The 17,541-nt window shown below is 53.6% G+C and overlaps 1 protein-coding gene across 1 annotated transcript; it reads right to left on the reverse strand.

Moving 5' to 3' along the window:
- Window positions 1-532: 532 nt before the first annotated feature.
- MIND_00992700 (uncharacterized protein) lies at window positions 533-3,521 on the reverse strand (the record flags this gene model as incomplete). Its single annotated transcript, XM_037366531.1, has 15 exons — window positions 533-945; window positions 997-1,018; window positions 1,070-1,109; window positions 1,160-1,268; window positions 1,737-1,840; window positions 1,893-1,948; window positions 1,999-2,056; window positions 2,126-2,188; window positions 2,240-2,285; window positions 2,335-2,384; window positions 2,429-2,640; window positions 2,691-2,768; window positions 2,818-2,859; window positions 3,355-3,454; window positions 3,505-3,521. The coding sequence occupies 15 exons, from the start codon at window positions 3,519-3,521 to the stop codon at window positions 533-535; spliced, it is 1,410 nt and encodes a 469-aa protein (XP_037215925.1).
- Between the last annotated feature and the right edge of the window lie 14,020 nt (window positions 3,522-17,541).

Consider the following 17,541-nt stretch of genomic DNA (forward strand, 5'->3'; position numbering starts at 1 on the left):
GGTACTTACCATACGCTTGTTACTTGTCCCAGACAAAGAAATGATTAGGTATCCCTGAGGATGAACTACACATCGTTTGCGCAGAGCTTCAAGGCCACGACTCCGAATTGGATGGCGACAAGTTTGATGTTGTGGTTGTCTGTCTATGCTAGACCTTATTCGTGCTGTTCACTTCTTTAGTGCTCTGCAGCATACCACCATCTGGAGTCGATAGAAGCGACCACGGGCGTGCTGGCATTCTTCCTCAAACCTGGTGGCTATTTGCTCGTCGTGGATTTCACGACCAGTGATAAGGTGATTCCCGAAGACGTCCCTAATAGGTTTGGCTTCTCGAAGGACCAGATTTGCGCCGCTTTTGAGGGGGCTGGGTTGATAGAAGTTGACTTCGAGCAGCTTTCATCGGCCAGGTTTCATGGCCAGACGGTGGATTTGTTTCTCGCTCGAGGGAAGAAAAGCAGCTAGCACCTGATAAATCGAATTTTCTCTCCTGTTACCATCTTAAAAATCATTCTTTTACTTCTAAACCATCCCTCTAGTAAGTAATTGTAACAACAGCCGCCGTCGAGCCCTGGGTTTGTACCGTGGTGGTAATACCATCAGCGGTGTCGCTGACAGTGGCCCAGTTGATATTCGGGAATCCGCCGTTAGTCAGCTGCAGGTTGGTGGCCGAGAACACCGTCGAGCCCGCCGGGTAGTCGTCGCGGGTGGTGACGCCATACGACTCGAGGGTGAGCGTAGCCCATTTCAGCTCTGGGCCACCATCGACCTCGAGTCCCGTGCCGCCAACATTGGTGAAGGAGGAGAGGTAGTTGAAGGTCCCGCCAGACGCGCCAACGAGCCGGACTTCACCCTGCAGTCTTTGGCCGACAGAAACACCGACCAGAGGCGAAAAGAATGTCCCGCCGGGGTAGAGGTACCATGAAGCAAGCATCCATTGCGGGCCACCTTGAGCGAATTGCTAAGTACTTTGTTTTATAGTGCAAAAAGAAATCGCACCGCCAGCTGCGCTCCGTCCCCACTGAGACACACAGAGGTTGATTTAGAAGGCAGACAGAGAGGAAATGCGCACCTGTAAAACGGGTTGCATGATGCCGTCAAAGCTTCCCGGTCTACAGTGAGAGATGAGGATTTCAGAACGGCAGTGAACCAAGTTACGCACTCAATGCTGTTGAACAGGAAGATCGTTTGACCGTGGTTTGCAGCTGGTGCGGGTGGGACAGTCCAGGTAGTCTTGAATGAGCCGATCGGGACATCGTTGTTGAAGTATGCTACCCAACCGGTTTGCCAGGGAATCGGAAGCAGGGGTCGGCGCGCATGTATAACCCTAGTCGTTAACGCTGTCCGTCGGATGGAAAAACATCATGTTAAACCCGACCGACAGCGCCGATTACTCTACAATTATCTGATGCGCCTGACCTACACCCAGACAAACAGAACGCGCCTTTCCTCGCGTTCCCGAACGACGGTGGCGTGTTGCCGTGATCCGCCAAGTTCAAGTCCAGGGAGTTGTTCTGGCCTCCGGGGGCAAAATCCTGCAAAAAGGTCAGTTTTGAAAGGCATATGATGTTGTTTGCCATTTCATAGTCGAAACTCACCATCGAAACCCACCCGGCCCTCGCCCTCTCTCCCAAAGTCCTACTAACCAACTGGCGGCGACCAGCGAGTCAGTCCGCGAGATTACAGAAATGTTGTATCGCCAGGCAAAACTTCCACTCGTTCCTTGTCCGACAACCCACCATGCCCAGATCCGCATTCCCCACAATGACGACCTCCCACAGAACAAGCACCGTCGTCGCAAGTGCGAGTAAACAGCATTTTGCACGCCTCGGGCAGCAAAATCCTGCAAACAAGTCAGTTTTGGACGGCAGACAAATGACGTAGAAATGACTTACATGGGTGTAGCCATACATGTGAATTCACCATCATTCTTTCGCGCAATTGGGCGTGTCTGCGGCAGAAAATGAGTCAGAAGTCTGAAAGAATCAACGCGACACTTACTGTTGGCGGGAGCGAAGAATTAGCTGCCCTTTTGCTCGAATGCGGACGCCGAATAAGGCTGTGAGAAACAGTAAGTCGTTGTTTGCCATTTCATGGTCAAAAAACTGACCTTGCCCGTCATCGCAACTGGCCACGAACAGCGAAGTCAAGTCTGCAGAGACGCGCTACGCCTCGCGGGTGAACGAAGATGCTAAGGACAAGTTGAAGTAGGTAAACAACAACAACAAGAAAAGTGAAGCACCGTTGAACGACGGTGCTCATGAAGATGGCCAACGAGAGGCGCTGCGCTAAGCTTTACAAGTTAGCGCAACATCATTGGCAAACATGACAACTCACCGAGAGTGAACGTGCAAGGCGCCACACGAGTACGACGACAATCTTGAATCCTAGAGCTAGTTAGTAAAGGGCCAAAATGCATAAAACAACTCACCATGTTGTCGTGGTCAAACTGACTTTGCGCCCATGCTCGCTGCGACAACCATCTGGGGGTCCGAAGACAAACGGTAAACCAATCAGATGAGCAGAAAAAAGAAGGCGCACGTTTGCTCGATTAGGCGCATGCGTTGTGATTTCCAGGCCCGCATGCACCCAGATAAACTCCCGCGTTCTCCAAGACGACCAATTTGTAGCGAAGGGAGGTGTCTAAAGAGAAGTCAGCAAACGGTAAGTGAAAGATAACTTAGCAAACTCACATTTGCTCGATGCACATTCTGTGATGCGCCTGACGGCGCATGCTTCGCCCGATCTAGATCCAGACAAACAGAACGCGCCTAACGGCGCTTTCCTCGTCGCGTTTGCAAACGACAGCAAACTCCCCACTTTCTCCACGACCACCTGGGTAGTTGCGGCAAAGGGAGCTGTCTGAAGAGAAGTCAGCAAATGGTAAGTGAAGTACATCGAAGCCAACTCACGGTTTCCTGATGATGCGCCTGACGTCGCATGCTTCGCGCTCGCTACGCAGACAAAGTCGACGCGCCTGACGGCGCTTTCCTCGCGCTCGCAAACGATAGCGGCTAGAGGGTGAACTTGTTGTTGCCGCGAGTCCGCCAAGTTCAAGTCCAGGGCGTTATGCACGCCTCCGGCGGCAAAATCCTGCGAGAAAGTGAGTTTTTGAAAGGCAAAAAAACGACGCCAAAAGCGCTTACGTAATCGCAGTATGCGTGTAGGTGGCGGAATTTGTGGGACGAAGTGAGGCCGGAGACTGAAGTTGGCATCCCAGAAGGCTTCCAAAACGTGTCGTTGTTTGTGTGTGGGGCGTGTGGGGCAGGGGTGTGTCGATTGGGTGGAAATGACGAGAGTTGGGACCTGTACAGACTTGTTAGAGAAGTTTGGGCGTAGAATCAACAAGACACGCACCTTATTGTCGAGCTCTCCCAGCTGAACGACCCCAACAACCCACCCTCCGTTTGAACTGGTCGTAACCTGGTCGCGGGTGTTGACGCGGTCGTTAGGCATCCTAGCGTTGACCGTTTAATAGGCGGGTTGGCACCATACACGGTAACACACCTTAAAAAGCCCAACATGGCAGTGGGCGAGCCCTACGCGGGCATTGAACTTGAGGAAGGTGAAGGATGAGCGCCGAGCTGCAACATGGTAAGCAAGCGTTGACACGGAGCCAGAAGACTGACCGTGGCTGGTCGTGGTCGAAAGACAAGTCACGATTCGTGTGACGGCACGCGATAATCTTGACTTCAGCCTTGTCGGCACTCACAATCTCCCGCCTTAAAGCTGCATCCGGCAAGCCGCGGGCACTGTCTCTCAAGCTTACTGGGGCCTTGTCTCACGAAGTCCACGGCTACAACGACATCAAGACCACCTCTCCAACCCGGAGGCGATGTGAGCTCGGCCCGGCAGGTGCTCAGCGGACCAACTTATCGACCGTTCTCCCGGCAACAACAGCCTTTTGCGATCTCCTCAAGTCCCGGCAACGGCTGCTACCGCACGGGTCAATGTGCTCACAAGCCGCAGAAATGGGAACAGAAGACGCAGCCAACTCCAACCACTGTCTGCCCGGGCGTTGACTCAGACGACGACCACAGTCTTCTTGGGAATGAGCCCAAGAACGGAGTACAACACCCACAACTCGCCGGAGAACAACTTCACTGGCTCGTCGCCAAACCCAGCGACCATTATTACCGCCAACGAAGACGGGGACAACGACGAGCGTTGTAGGCGATGAGAAGAACGCGCCGAGTACGGAAACTTGCCAGTGAAAAGTCAGTCCATACTGTCAATATGGGGAACGACCACTCACTTACCAGTTTTGCAGGGCCCGAACAACGCAAACCCAACCCCGACAACTCTGCCTCGTCCTCGTCGTCTACAGCGTTTACGACCACCACCAACGCCTGCTGCAATCCATCGTCGGGTTGTGTGGAGAACTTGCGAGCAAGGTCAGTCCAGCTGTCAATGTGGACAACAAACCACTCACCAGTTGTGAAGCCCTCGGCGACGTCAACATCTTTGGCAACGCCATTGACTCTGCATGACCCGCCATCGTCTCCAGCGTTCACGACCACCACGAATGTCCGCTACAATCAAGTTAGCACAAGAAAGCTCGGCGAATGGCGGCAAGATATACCGCCAGAGTCAAGGCCTTCAATTTGACAACAACGCTGTCGGGCCAGTATCCGCCAACCGCCTACTGCCCAACTCCAATCGAATTTGCGCCGACTTCGGGGCAGGAACAGTCGAGTGGTGGATCGATGGTGGAGATGATGAGAATGGTGGCAGTCTCGACAGGCTGCTTTGCAACGACCATTAGCCTTGGTTTCGGCAAGCGCAAACTGGGGAATTCAGCACAGAGATAACAACGGCAACATCGGCACTCACCGATAACTCCTCGCGACACACATTCCCGCCTCGGCTTCTAGATCCCGAACCCTTCTCCCCTCATTTCAACTCGGCGAAAACTGGACAAGTCAGTGCGGAGACAGCAACGGCAATGCCAACACTTACCAGTAACTCGGCACACAAGAGGCTTCGGACTTGGGGATTCTAAGCGCCTGACTTATCAGCAAGACGAGGAGAGGATCCAAGCCGGAGCGGAAACTCACCTGCCGACAAGCACAAGTCCAGCCAGCGTCAACCGCAAGATTGCCTCCGTCCACGACGACCAAGACGGCTCAAGGCCATAGACGACAACGGCGGTGGCCCTCAATCTACCACGTTTCCAACATCGACGACGAGCGGGCGGAGTAGGCAGAGAAGTGGGAGAGAGGAAGGGGGAATGATGAGAGAGACGAATTGGGTCTGGGTTTTATACCCAGTACCCGTCGGCGCTCGGCGAAAGCGGCTTACGATATGTCAGGGGATCGCTCGCCGGAAAGACGCACCGCTGACAGGTGAACCTAGGAATCTCGCCACTGCCGTTAAGGCGTGGAATCTGGTTTGGAGAGCATTGCAGTCGAGTAGTGGGCAGATAGCATGTATATAAATATTTAATATGATGTTCTCGTGTGCTCAGACATGTTTTAGCATAAGGTTCCACACTCCCAGAGACCAAAGTATAAGAAAGTAGATTTGGAGGTTGGAAGGGAAATACGACATACCAAGACGACGGAGCGCCCAAGGTGCAAGCGAGTGACACCAGGGATGATGGTGCCGTCATTCCTGGGCGTTTCATGGCTGAATCCCGCGAGTTCCGCCGTTGAAAACGGGGGAATTCTGCAAGATGAATGAAATTAAGGCGGACTAGACCGTTCTGTGGAGGATCGGAGGCCGCTAGCTCGCTGGTATATGCTACCATGTGCAGTGAATGAAATCTGAAGGCAATCGGACAGCCCCCTAGCACGTAACCCCAGGAATCAGAGCGACAGCACACCTGCAGAATATCATATATTTCCGGTCCTCTTTGGGCGGGGGGGAAGGATTAGTTCGCCAGAGCGCTTACGTAAGCACGTGATCCTCAAATTTCAGCCAAATCGGAGCACTTTTAGCTATAGAACGCGGGCCAGATCTAAAATTTCCATTTTTGGTTGCCAGCGGTAGCGTGCGATCAAGTCACGTGACCGCTCGGCGGAGCCCATTTTTGAGACTTCAACTTGATTTTTCAGTGTGAAATGTGGCCTGAGTGTGAATTATAACTGACAGTCATGAAACTTAGAAGTCCTGTGCAGATTTGGGGATAATTTTGAATGAATCTAAGACAACTTAGAGACTTAAACAAATCTAAGATTTCCATTTTTTTTTTTTGTCATCAGCAATGTGATCACGTGATCACTGGCAGCAGCTTTATCTAGAGACTATAGCAGTCCCTGAATGTTCTCAAATTTTCTTTAAAAATTACTGAATACCATATTGCCACATTTCCTGCCTGTGACCTGATTATGTTTTCCATTCCTCTACATGAAAATGTTTTGGGTGTCTACAGAAGTAGCGGAGGCTTGCAATATACTCACTAATTATTATTACACTTATTTTTATAAAATAGTATTAGGCATCTTTGATAACATCCACCAGAATATCTGTGTAGACAAAGTGTCTAGAAACATGTGTACATGGTACATTACTTTGAAAGGTTACACCTTTGGGCACTTTTTGAATAAATACTTGATTTTGGAAGCGCTGATATATATGGCATCCAGATTCTTCTCGGATTCAAAAGTCTGCACAGTTTTACATCTGACACAAGTGAGACCTTAAGAAATAGTCTTCTAGAAGATGCAGGAGAGCACATATACTAGGAATTCAGAAATGTGAGAACTGACATTAGCATAGCCACCAATGTCAGATCAAGGACAATTTGATGGAATGTGTCAAAGCTTGTGTGGGGCACAGAGCACCAATGCTAGGGAGTATAGCCATGGAAATTTTAGGATATGTTACACCATAGTCTGGGAGCTGTGTGACCAAGCAACAGAAGGAAATGTCCAGGAACTGGCAAGATATTCAAAATATATCTTTCGAAACATTTCTACAGGCATTCTCAATGAGGACAAGAGGCCTGTCCAAGAAAATGGACTGAGAGAAAGTGGTACATATACTCTTGAATCTGACACTTGCCTGATGGGATCTGACCTGGGAATTCTCAGTTATAAGGAAATTGATATTCTGGGAAATAATAATTAATGGAGATCAAGATCACGTGACTCTTGATAGAAAGAGCTGAATTTTTTCATTGACCGACCAGAAAAAATCTTAGATTGAACAGCCAAAAAATGACGCTGGCACATTCCAACATAACCACTGATCTACAATTCCACTGGATTGCTGGCTGCATAGCGTTTCATCTGCAGCACCCCGCCGGAGCGGCACCAACCCTAACCCTAAATATCATATATTTGTGGTACTCCGTTGCTTCAGATGAAGGGTGGGCTCGACAGGAGGCTTACGTAATCACATGATCCTCAAATTTCAGCGAAATCGGAGCACTTTTAGCTATAGAACGTAGGCTACATCTAAAATTTCCATTTTTGGTCGTGAGCGGCAGTGGGCGATAAGGTCACGTGACCGCTCGGCGGAGCCCTGTTTTGAGACTTGACTTCAGAGTTTCAGTGTAAATTATGCTCTTGGATATTATTCAACTTATATATTGAGCTGTCTTTGGAATCAATTTCCACAGAACTTGCTCTCCTGCAGGTTTAAAAATTACCATTTTTGATAAGTGTTGGAAGGGAACATGATCACGTGGCTGCAGACAAGACACTTATTTGGAGTATTTAATTGGATTTTGCAGTGCAAATTTTACCTCTTAGAGTTATTTTGACATCATTTCTGGCAATCAATCTCATCTATGATGTTCTAGCCTAGTATTATTTATTTTGCTTATACCTAGAAAAAAAGCAGAGACCTGTAATATTTTAAACAATGATTTTTTATCAAGCACTTGTAAGGGCAACCCCGGAGGCCTGAGATCAAGGTCCTAGCAGGGGAGGATCCAAAGAGTGAATAGAAGTAAGCAAATACAAGTGAGGCTGACCTAGCAGGGGAGGATCCAAAGAGAAGAAACTCTAAGGGTCCGCCTGCTAGGTAGCGGAACTATATACTGCGCTCTTGACGCGCCAAGGTTGATCGTTGCTCCGTGCAGTATGCCTGCGCCATGTCGCAGGCCAGGTCCCAGGGGGATCGCCAGGGGGGGGCGGCGATGCGCCTGACGGAGGCGGTGATGCGATCACCGGAGTCGGAACCGAGTCGGACCGGAATCGGGATCGTCTCCGAGGGGCCGAAAGGGGAGGTTCCCCTGACATCACCCCCCTTTGAATGCGGCGTCCCGACGATAGACCGGAACGGAATCGAGTCGAAGGTTGCGGAGGCGATGTGCCGTGGTTTGCCAGGGTACTTACGGTAGAACTCCGCGATTTTGTCCGGGGCGAAGACGCGGTCGAAGCGGACCCACTGGTCGTGTGCGACGCGTCGTAGCCTTTCCATCTGACGGTAATTCAGCCGTTTATACCTCACCCTTGCGTCCAAGATCTCCTCTACTTCCCACTCCGGGACTCCGTCCTCGAGGTCCGGAGGGGGCTGGTCATAGCCGGGGCGTCCGTCGAAGGGGTCGTCTTGGGCGAGCTCAAGCTTGACGACGGGGAAGACCGGGTGGAGCTTCGAGTAGCGCGGAGGGAGGTCGAGCTTGTAGGCACCTTTGCTGATCTCCGCGACTATCTTGAACGGACCGAGGCGGCGGTGGGAGAACTTCTCCGAGGGGCGAGTCGTCCTGATGTCAGAGGCATCCAGCCAAACACGGTCGCCAACCTTGAACTCCGGAGACGGAGTGCGTCTCCGGTCGTAGTAGCGCTTATACTCTTCCTTGGCCTTAGTGAGCGCGGCCTTGGCTTCGGCAACCCCAGTGGCAATCCGGTCGCGGAACTCGTTCACAGACTCCATAGCGGAACGGGCTCCGGGTTCAAAGCCCATGCGCGGAAGCCGTCCCGTGTCCGTCATGAAGGGGACTTGCTGCGTGGATGAGTGGACGTGGTTGTTGTAAGCGAACTCCTGGCCGGAATCAGCTCATCCCAGTCGTCCTGCTGATAGTTGGTGAAGATCCGCAGGTACTGCTCCAACTCCTGGTTGACGCGCTCTGTCTGACCGTCCGTTTGCGGATGATACGCGGTGGACGTGGCTGGCTTGATGCCGATTAGACGCCAGAGTTCTCGGGTGAAGTCCGCGATGAACTGTGAGCCACGGTCGGAGACGTACTTCTCCGGAGTCCCGTGATGGCGCCAGACATTCCGGTAGTAGAGGCGGGCTGCTCCTACTGCGTCGACCGTGGTATGGCACTCGGAGAAGTGGGCTCGCTTCCCAAGGGTGTCCACGACGACCATGATCGTCGTACCCATGGGCCTCGGGGAGCTCGACAATGAAGTCGACGGAGACGGTATGCCAGCGCTCCGGGGGTGTTTCCGTCGGGTGTAGCTCTCCGTGGGGCAGTCTCCGGAGCGCCTTGGTGCGACAGCACAAGTCGCAGGTCGCGACGCACCGGCCGATATGGCGAGACATCTGAGGCCACCAGTAGTTCCGGGAGACCAACTCCAAGGTCTTGAAGCGACCGGCATGTCCGGCGACTCGAGTGTCATGGCAGAGCTCGATGATGCGCCTCCGGAGGTCCTTGTCCTTGGGCACGACAATCTTCCCACGGAAGTGGAGAAGACCACCGGAGACGGCCCACTCGTCGGAGCGTGAGGAGCGGGGGCCTCGAGCTTGACCTTGGACCTTTAGGAGTTGCCGGGCCGCTAGTGCGACGGGCTCCTCCAGGTCAGGCTCACCAGGAGAGGGCATCGCGAATGTCGCGAAGAAGTTCGGAACCGGGACCGGAAACGGAAACACCCTCGAGTGCGCCGGACGTGGAAGAGTTCGGGCCGCAGAAGGACGACGCCGGAGTTGTCGGAATCGATTCCGTGGTCGGGTCTCCGAGAGAGGGCGTCAGGTCGGCCCATGTCGCGACCGGGCTTGTGGTGCAGCGTGAAGTCGAACCGGGAGAGGTAGAGGGACCAGCGGGCCTGTCTCCGGTTGAGGTGCTGCGTCTTCCTGAAGTACTCCAAATTCTTATGGTCAGTCCAAATCTCGACGGGATGCGCGGCACCCTCGAGGAAGTGTCTATACTCCTCGAGTGCGCGGATGATCGCGAGCATCTCCTTGTCGTGGATTTCGTAGTTGCGCTGGACATCATTTAAGCTTTTGGAATAGAATGCTACAGGGTGCCACTTCCCGTCCGGGGCGGATTGTGAAAGAACCGCCCCGTCGCATAATCAGAGCTGTCCGCCTCGAGTCGGAAAGGCCGTGCGTCGTCCGGAATCGCCAGGACCGGTTCCGAGGTGACCGCCTCCTTGATCGCTTGGAACGCGGAGGCCTCCGCGTCGCCCCAAGTCCATTGCTGGTCCTTCTTGGTGAGCGCAAAGAGAGGACGCGCGAGGGCCGAGAAGTCGCGAATGAACCTGCGGTAGAAATTAGCGAACCCAAGGAACTGCTGAACATCCTTCTTGTTTCCCGGAGTCGGCCAGGCGGAGACGCCTGCGACCTTGACGGGGTCCATTTCGACGTGGTTGTGGGAGATGATGACTCCGGGGTATTCGATTGACGATTTTTCAAGTCGCACTTCTCCGCCTCGGAGGTACAACTTATGCTCTCGGAGTCGGCGCAAGACCTCCTGGACGATCTGTCGGTGTTTCCGGAGGTCGGAATGGGCGATCAGGATGTCGTCCAGGTAGATCATGACGTCTCCGGAAAGGATGAGGTCCTGGAAAATGTCATTCATCATCGTTTGGAACGTCGCGGGAGAGTTTGTCAGGCCGAAGTACATCACCAAGGGCTCGAACAGGCCTCGGTTAGTCCGGAAAGCTGCCTTCCACTCATCACCTTCTTTGATCCGGACGTTGTTGAAGCCCCAACGAACGTCGAGTTTGGTGAAGTAACGAGCGCCTTTGAGCCGGTTGATGAGGTCGTTGATCAGCGGAAGGGGGTACCGGTTTTTGACTGTCATCGCGTTGAGGGCCCGATAGTCCTGGACAAAGCGGAGTCCGCCGTCCTTCTTCTTGACGAAGAAGACCGGAGACGCCATCGGAGACTTGGAGGGGCGAATCCGGCCCGTCGACAGCCCTTCCTCGATGAACGCGCCGAGCTCGCGTTGCTCAAGGGGCGAGATGGGGTACACCTTGCAGTTGGCCGGCTTAGCGTCGGGGACGAGTTCGATGGCGTGGTCCCAGGTTCTCCGTCCGGGAGCGTGTCGAAAGACTCCTTGTTGAAGACGTCCTGGAACTCTTTAGCCCAGTCCGGGATCTCGGAGGGCGGGGGGAGCGGAGTTCCTGGCGAAGGCTTCAGCCAGGCGCTGCGAGACAGTACTGCCAGCGCGTATCTCCTCCGAGGGACGGAACGAGGTGTAGAAGATGCGGTCACCATCTTCAAGCTGACCATCGTCATCGTCGTCGTCAGAGTCCGGCGTCAGATCAGGCAGGCCGGAGTCGTCGCCGGAGACGGAATCGTCTCCGTCATCAGACCCAGAAAGGTCCATGGCGCAGACCGAGGGGAACGGGCCGGAGCGGAGTCGCTTCTGGAGCAGCCGGAGTCGCCGTAGCTCAGTCCGTTCAACGCGTTCTTCCTCGCGGCAAGTGGAGCAGCCGCGGGGGCACCGCGTCATCTTGACCTCCTTGGTTTCCCAATCGATCTCTGGGTTATGCTTCCGCAGCCAAGAGTACCCCAGGATGAGGTCTTGTTTACCGAGATGGGTGACGGCGAGTTGAACGCCCGGAATGGCCTTTGTAGCGTAGGACCAAGTCCGCGATCTGGTTGATGGAGCCAGCATCATTCGGAGTGCCATCGACGTTGAAGACCGGAATCGGCTGCGCCAGGGTGCGGACCGGAATGCCATTCCGGCGACGTAGTTCGTGTCGATGAAGTCGGAGGTGGCACCACAGTCAACAAGCCCAGAAAGGGAGAGCTTCAACGCACTGGTGGTGGACTCTAGCTCCAACGGGAGGTGGAGGGAGTTTACTCCGGGGGAGGCAGCGACAGTGTACTGCTTGGGCAATTTCTTTTCCCAGGCAGTGAGGCGGCGAAGGACGACAACCGGAGTCGCGGGCGGAGTCGGAGACGGAGTCGAAATGGGGGCAGGGGAGGGTGTGTCTTTCGTTTCAGGCTCGTTGTAGGGCAAAGGAATTGATTCGTCATACAAACAAGCGAAACGATTTATGGACGCGAACGAGGGCACACCAGTCACTCGTCGCGGGGACAAAATCCTCTCCGGCCATCGACTCCGCAGCTGTCTCCGGCAGCGCAGCTGTGTCCGAGTAGCGGGCGATCAACTCCGCTAACATCTCGTCACCGAGTTGTTGGATCACCTCGTCGAGGATGTCCATTGAGCGGACGTCCGCGGGGAGGGGCAATCCCGGGCGAGATGGTTTGGGTCGCCGCACCTGAAGCAGGCGCGACGAGGGGCACCCCGAGCCCTAGTGCGATCCAACTCCATGGGGACGGGAGCTGGAGGCGCCGGAGCGGGGCGCGGGCCGCGGGTGGCACGACCGGAGCCACCGGGCGGAAAAGGGCCGGAGCCGGGATGCGGTTGACCGGAAACGGAGTCCGAATCAAACCGCCAGGCGTCTTGGGGGGGCGGCTGACTTGATCAGCTTGGCCCGGACCAGGGCCTCGTATTGACGGAAGGCCCGGGTGCGCCAGCTAAGGTAGTCCCGGAGGTCCGGGGGTCGTTCGAGGACGTGATTCCGTTGTTGATCAAGGGGTCAAGTCCGTGGCGGAACTTGGTCACCTTGACCAACGTCTTCGAATCCGGCGAGGTCCATCAGGTCCTCGAAGTCGTCGGTGTACTGGTAGACATCCTTTGTGCCCATGTGATAGGCGGAAGTCTCCAGTTTGGAGAGAGCATGATCTTGCTCGTTCTCCTCGACGAACCGGAGTCGAAACTCGGAAACGAACGAGCCCCAGGACGGAAACGGAAACGGGGCTTTGCTTCCGTGGCGCTCCGCCCATTGCTGAGCGGGTCCTTCTGCCATAAACGACATGGCATAGCGGACGGCCTTTTCCCTCACTCGCCTCTCCGTTGACCACAAAGGCCTCAGGGGCAAGGCGGGCGTAGGTGCGGACCGCGTAAAGGAACGCGCGGCCGCGTTTCCGATCGCCGTTGAAGGTGAACGGAGGGTTTGGTCGCAAGACCAATTTTGAGGCGAGGTTGATGTCGCCAAAGAGGGCCTCGGAATCGCCCTGAACCGGAGTCGGAGTCGGAATCGACGTCTCCGGGGGTGGTGTTGTTTGGGGTCCGCCAGCAGTATTAGCGGCGGCAGCGGCAGCGGAAGCCTGGGTGGTGAGAAGAGTAAGGGCCTCAGTTAGGCGGTCGATTTTCGCCTCGAGTGCATCCAGCCGAGTGTCAGCGTCAGGAGTAGCTCCGGAAGGCATGACAGGTGCGGGGATGACAGGAGTGACAGAGGAGGAGGGGACAAGTGGTAGGGGGGTGACGAGGGCGGAACGGACTCGTATTCCGAGCCTGAGTCAGCGCCGAACCTAGCAATCTTGTCCGGTTGATCCCGTAGAGAGTTTCTTCTGCTGTAAGGGCAACCCCGGAGGCCTGAGATCAAGGTCCTAGCAGGGGAGGATCCAAAGAGTGAATAGAAGTAAGCAAATACAAGTGAGGCTGACCTAGCAGGGGAGGATCCAAAGAGAAGAAACTCTAAGGGTCCGCCTGCTAGGTAGCGGAACTATATACTGCGCTCTTGACGCGCCAAGGTTGATCGTTGCTCCGTGCAGTATGCCTGCGCCATGTCGCAGGCCAGGTCCCAGGGGGATCGCCAGGCGGGGGCGGCGATGCGCCTGACGGAGGCGGTGATGCGATCACCGGAGTCGGAACCGGAGTCGGACCGGAATCGGGATCGTCTCCGAGGGGCCGAAAGGGAGGTTCCCCTGACAGCACTATCAGACATATTCTCTGAGATCTGAGTGCAGTTTCATATGGGAAATGTTTCAAGCAACACTTATATTTGGTCCTTTCCTTCACCTGCATGAGAAGGCTAGACCTCTTTCAGTTCTAAGCAATTTTTGAATAAACACAAGATTTCAGAGGTGTTGACATGTATTACACCAAGATTCTTCATGAATGTGAAAGCCAATGTAGTCCTCTGCTGGTCAGATGTGATACTTTGAGCAATGGTCCTCCGGGACAAGCAGGAGAAAAGATATACTGGGAATCCAGAAACGTGAGAACTGACATTAGCATAGCCACCAATGTCAGATCAAGGACAATTTGACAGGACATGTCAAAACTTGTGGGGGGAACAGAGCACCAATGCCTGGTAGTATAACTATGAAAATGTTAGGATACATTACACCATGATATGAGAGTTGTGTGACCGAGCTACAAAGGAAAACATTAAGGAATGGGAAAGATATTCAAAATATATCTTTCAAAACATTTCTACAGCCAATCTCAATGAGGATGAGAGACCTGGCTAAGAAAATGGAATGAGAGAAAGCAGTGCATATACTCTTGAATCTGACACTTGCCTGATGGGATCTGACCTGGCAATAATGTATTAAAGCGAAATTGGTGTTCTGAGAAAAACTGATACTTGAGCTAGTATAGGATGGTTGTTGATATCTCTAATAGGTATTTGATCAGGAAATCTCTTGAAACATATTATATATTATTTTGTTGAGCACTCATTCTTCAAATATAGCCATTTTCATAAATACTGCCAAGAAAATATTTTGTTTTGCAAAAAGCATTTACAAAGAAATTTTACCAAAAAGGCCAAGAAGCACAACAAGACACGGCACAACCACTTAATCCAAGACATGTTTGATAGCTTTGTTCCTCGGGGTTACACAAGCTCACCTCCCGCTCCGGCCCAGGCAGGAAGCCGTGTTTCATCAATTAAAACCCTGGCGCCCATTTCGCTAAGCTCACTCTCCATTCTCCGCCCTCGGCCGATGCTCAAGCCATGCTCCGGATCTCCACTAATGCCGGCACTCGCATAACAGTCGGGCGGCATTATGATTCCGTATAATCAGCCGGCATCGTCACACTTCGTGACTCTCTTGCTTCCGTTCCATCATGTCTGCCGCCAACGAGCTGCAACGGTCCCCTCCAGGTGTGTCTTTTCTTTTGCCTTTCTACTATGCTCAATTTCCATAATAGTGGAAGGCTCACTACAAGTCGGCACCAGCGCCTGAATCGTGCATCAACATAGTGCCGCCGGACTTCGACTTTAATGCGCGTCAATCTAGTGGAAAGATTCCATTTGTCCGCCGTCGCTGCTGCTTACCTTGCCAGGTGGTTCCAGTCAGTGCCTTTATTCCGCTTTTTTCTCTCCAGGGACTGACATTCTACCAGGGCTCAACAGCGACTCCGACGCGTTGGAAGCTACGGCAGCATTGGCACGGCTGCCTTGGTGCAGGCCCCAAAGCTAGTGCACACATCAACATAGCGCCGCCGCGCGTCAGAAGGATTGTATCTGTCTGGTATGTGGTTTCCTCACATTTTGCCGATGTGCTTACTGAACTCGTTGCTAGCTCAGCGTCGTTCTTGCTTCAAATGGCGCATTTCACCCGCGCAGATGTTAGTATTGCCCCCTGGTGCGTGCCTTTCACCTTTCTTAATGATCCAATGACTGACCTTGGCTTCAGACTGTCTCTTCTTCTTCTCAAAGCACTTGTGCAAGCGTGCTTGTCATGTTCCTCAACTTGCGCCGGACACCCGCGGCAACGGCTCACGTTTGTGACCCACATGCGCCAAGTCCAACGAGGCACCGTTGCTAGTAAGTGCCTCTCGTCTGTTCCTGTGCTCGTTACTGAGCTTCTCCAAGCTCTTGGCTGCCAGTAACATCAGCTGGATGTCCTCCTATAGTGTGCTCTTCCACCTTCCTGGTATCTCACCCACTAAACGTTGGCTCAGCTCGCCGAAAACCGCTATCCGGCGCTATCAATGATCCGATCAATCGATTATCCGATGATTTCTGGCGGTCATTTGGACGCGAAAATATGTGTTAAATGGCGTCATTTTCTCCAGGATTTTGCCGCCGGAGGCGCAAATCCACGCTAGACTTTCGACGCGAACGTTGGCAGCAGTGCGCTGCCTGTGTGAGTCTCCTTTCCTTTCCTTTGAGCTATGCTGACTTTGCTGTTAGATTCTAGCACTGGGCGAAGCCGCGGTGCATGCTGGCCCTTCGCACAGCACTACCCTCTCCATTCTCCCGCGCCCTTGTTCTGCTTGCGTACAACCGATGCAACTACGTCAACTTTACGACGCTAAACCACCAACACATTCGCTATTTCCGGCGGGCAACGTTCACAACCAACCTCTCCCCGCCACTTTGACGTTGTGCTTCCACTTCACACTGCCATTCTCCCGCAATAGGCCCTCGCGCGGCTTTCGCACAACCAATGCAAATGCGCAAACGTCATGACTCGCGTCGAGGCCAAATAACCAGCGGGCAACGTTCACAACCAATCTCTCCCCGCCACTTTGACGTTGCGGTTCAAGGCCAGCGGCCGTGAAACCATACTGTCAAGCTACGCTTCCAAACCACCTATGCGGGCGGCGCGACTCTGCCAACTTCATAAGTCTCACAACATCTTTCATGCGGCCAATCCTCCCAAACTACCCATGCGACTGCTCTGTCCGCGACTCTCATCAACCTTACGGCGCGTTGAGTCCAGCACACTTGGACTGTCAACCCACTCCAGTCTGCGGACGGTTGGCTGCTCTAAAGGCACCTCGGTATGTCATTTTGGCCCTACTTTTTCGACTTACTGACTGACTTTTTTCCAAGGTCTTGCCGCCAGAGGCAAACAAACGGGTGGGCTTGAAACGCGACGACGACCACACCTTACAGCACATCGAGTCCAGCAGACATGGCACTGCTTTTTCGACTGTCTAACTTGGCATGCGAGCTGGTGGGCTTCAAAGTTACCAGTGTCGCAGCTGGTATAGTAGATAGTGCTTGCCAGTTTGTACTTGAATTGTGTGTCAACACAGACTCCAAGGGAATGCCGAAACTTGTGTGTGTGATGTGAATACATGGCCGTGCCTAGACGGACCATGCGAAAATGCGAGTTGACCGATCAATTATACCGTGAAGTGGTGTTACTGGTCACACATTTCTCTTCTGTTTATCCCTCCCATGTCGTCGTGCTGGCGGTCACCCCCCCCTCTGACGAGCTGCGACAGCATGACAAGTCCTACGAGTGCCGTGGTGAGCTGCTTGCCTTCCTGCTGGCTGTTGCTTATTTGCTGTAGAGACTCTCTTTTTGCCTGGTGAGTGATCAGTCATCTCTTTTTTTTGTTGCCCTCGCTGCGCTGCCTTCGGGAGGAGACCATGCATGGACATTGAAGGAAGTGCAGAATGTGGTTCTCTTTCCAGAGAACGCGTTTGTTAAGCTTAATTAACGCGTTTTCAGGTACATCTCGAAATCTGTCCAGCCAAAATCTATGCAAAAAACGCGCAAGTCCGAAATTAAGTGTTGAAAGTTCAGTCACGTGACCGCGTGGACTTGGCGTGGGACGGGGATGTGCGGCTGCGGACGTGCGGCGGACGTGCGGCGGATGTGCCAGCGGGTGGAGCAAACGTGCGGCGGCGGCGGCAGCGGAGGGACGCGCGCAGGGACGTCGAC

This window comes from Mycena indigotica (genome assembly GCF_014461135.1).
Source record: "Mycena indigotica strain 171206Taipei chromosome Unknown Mind.scaff0009, whole genome shotgun sequence".
Classification (NCBI taxonomy): domain Eukaryota; kingdom Fungi; phylum Basidiomycota; class Agaricomycetes; order Agaricales; family Mycenaceae; genus Mycena; species Mycena indigotica.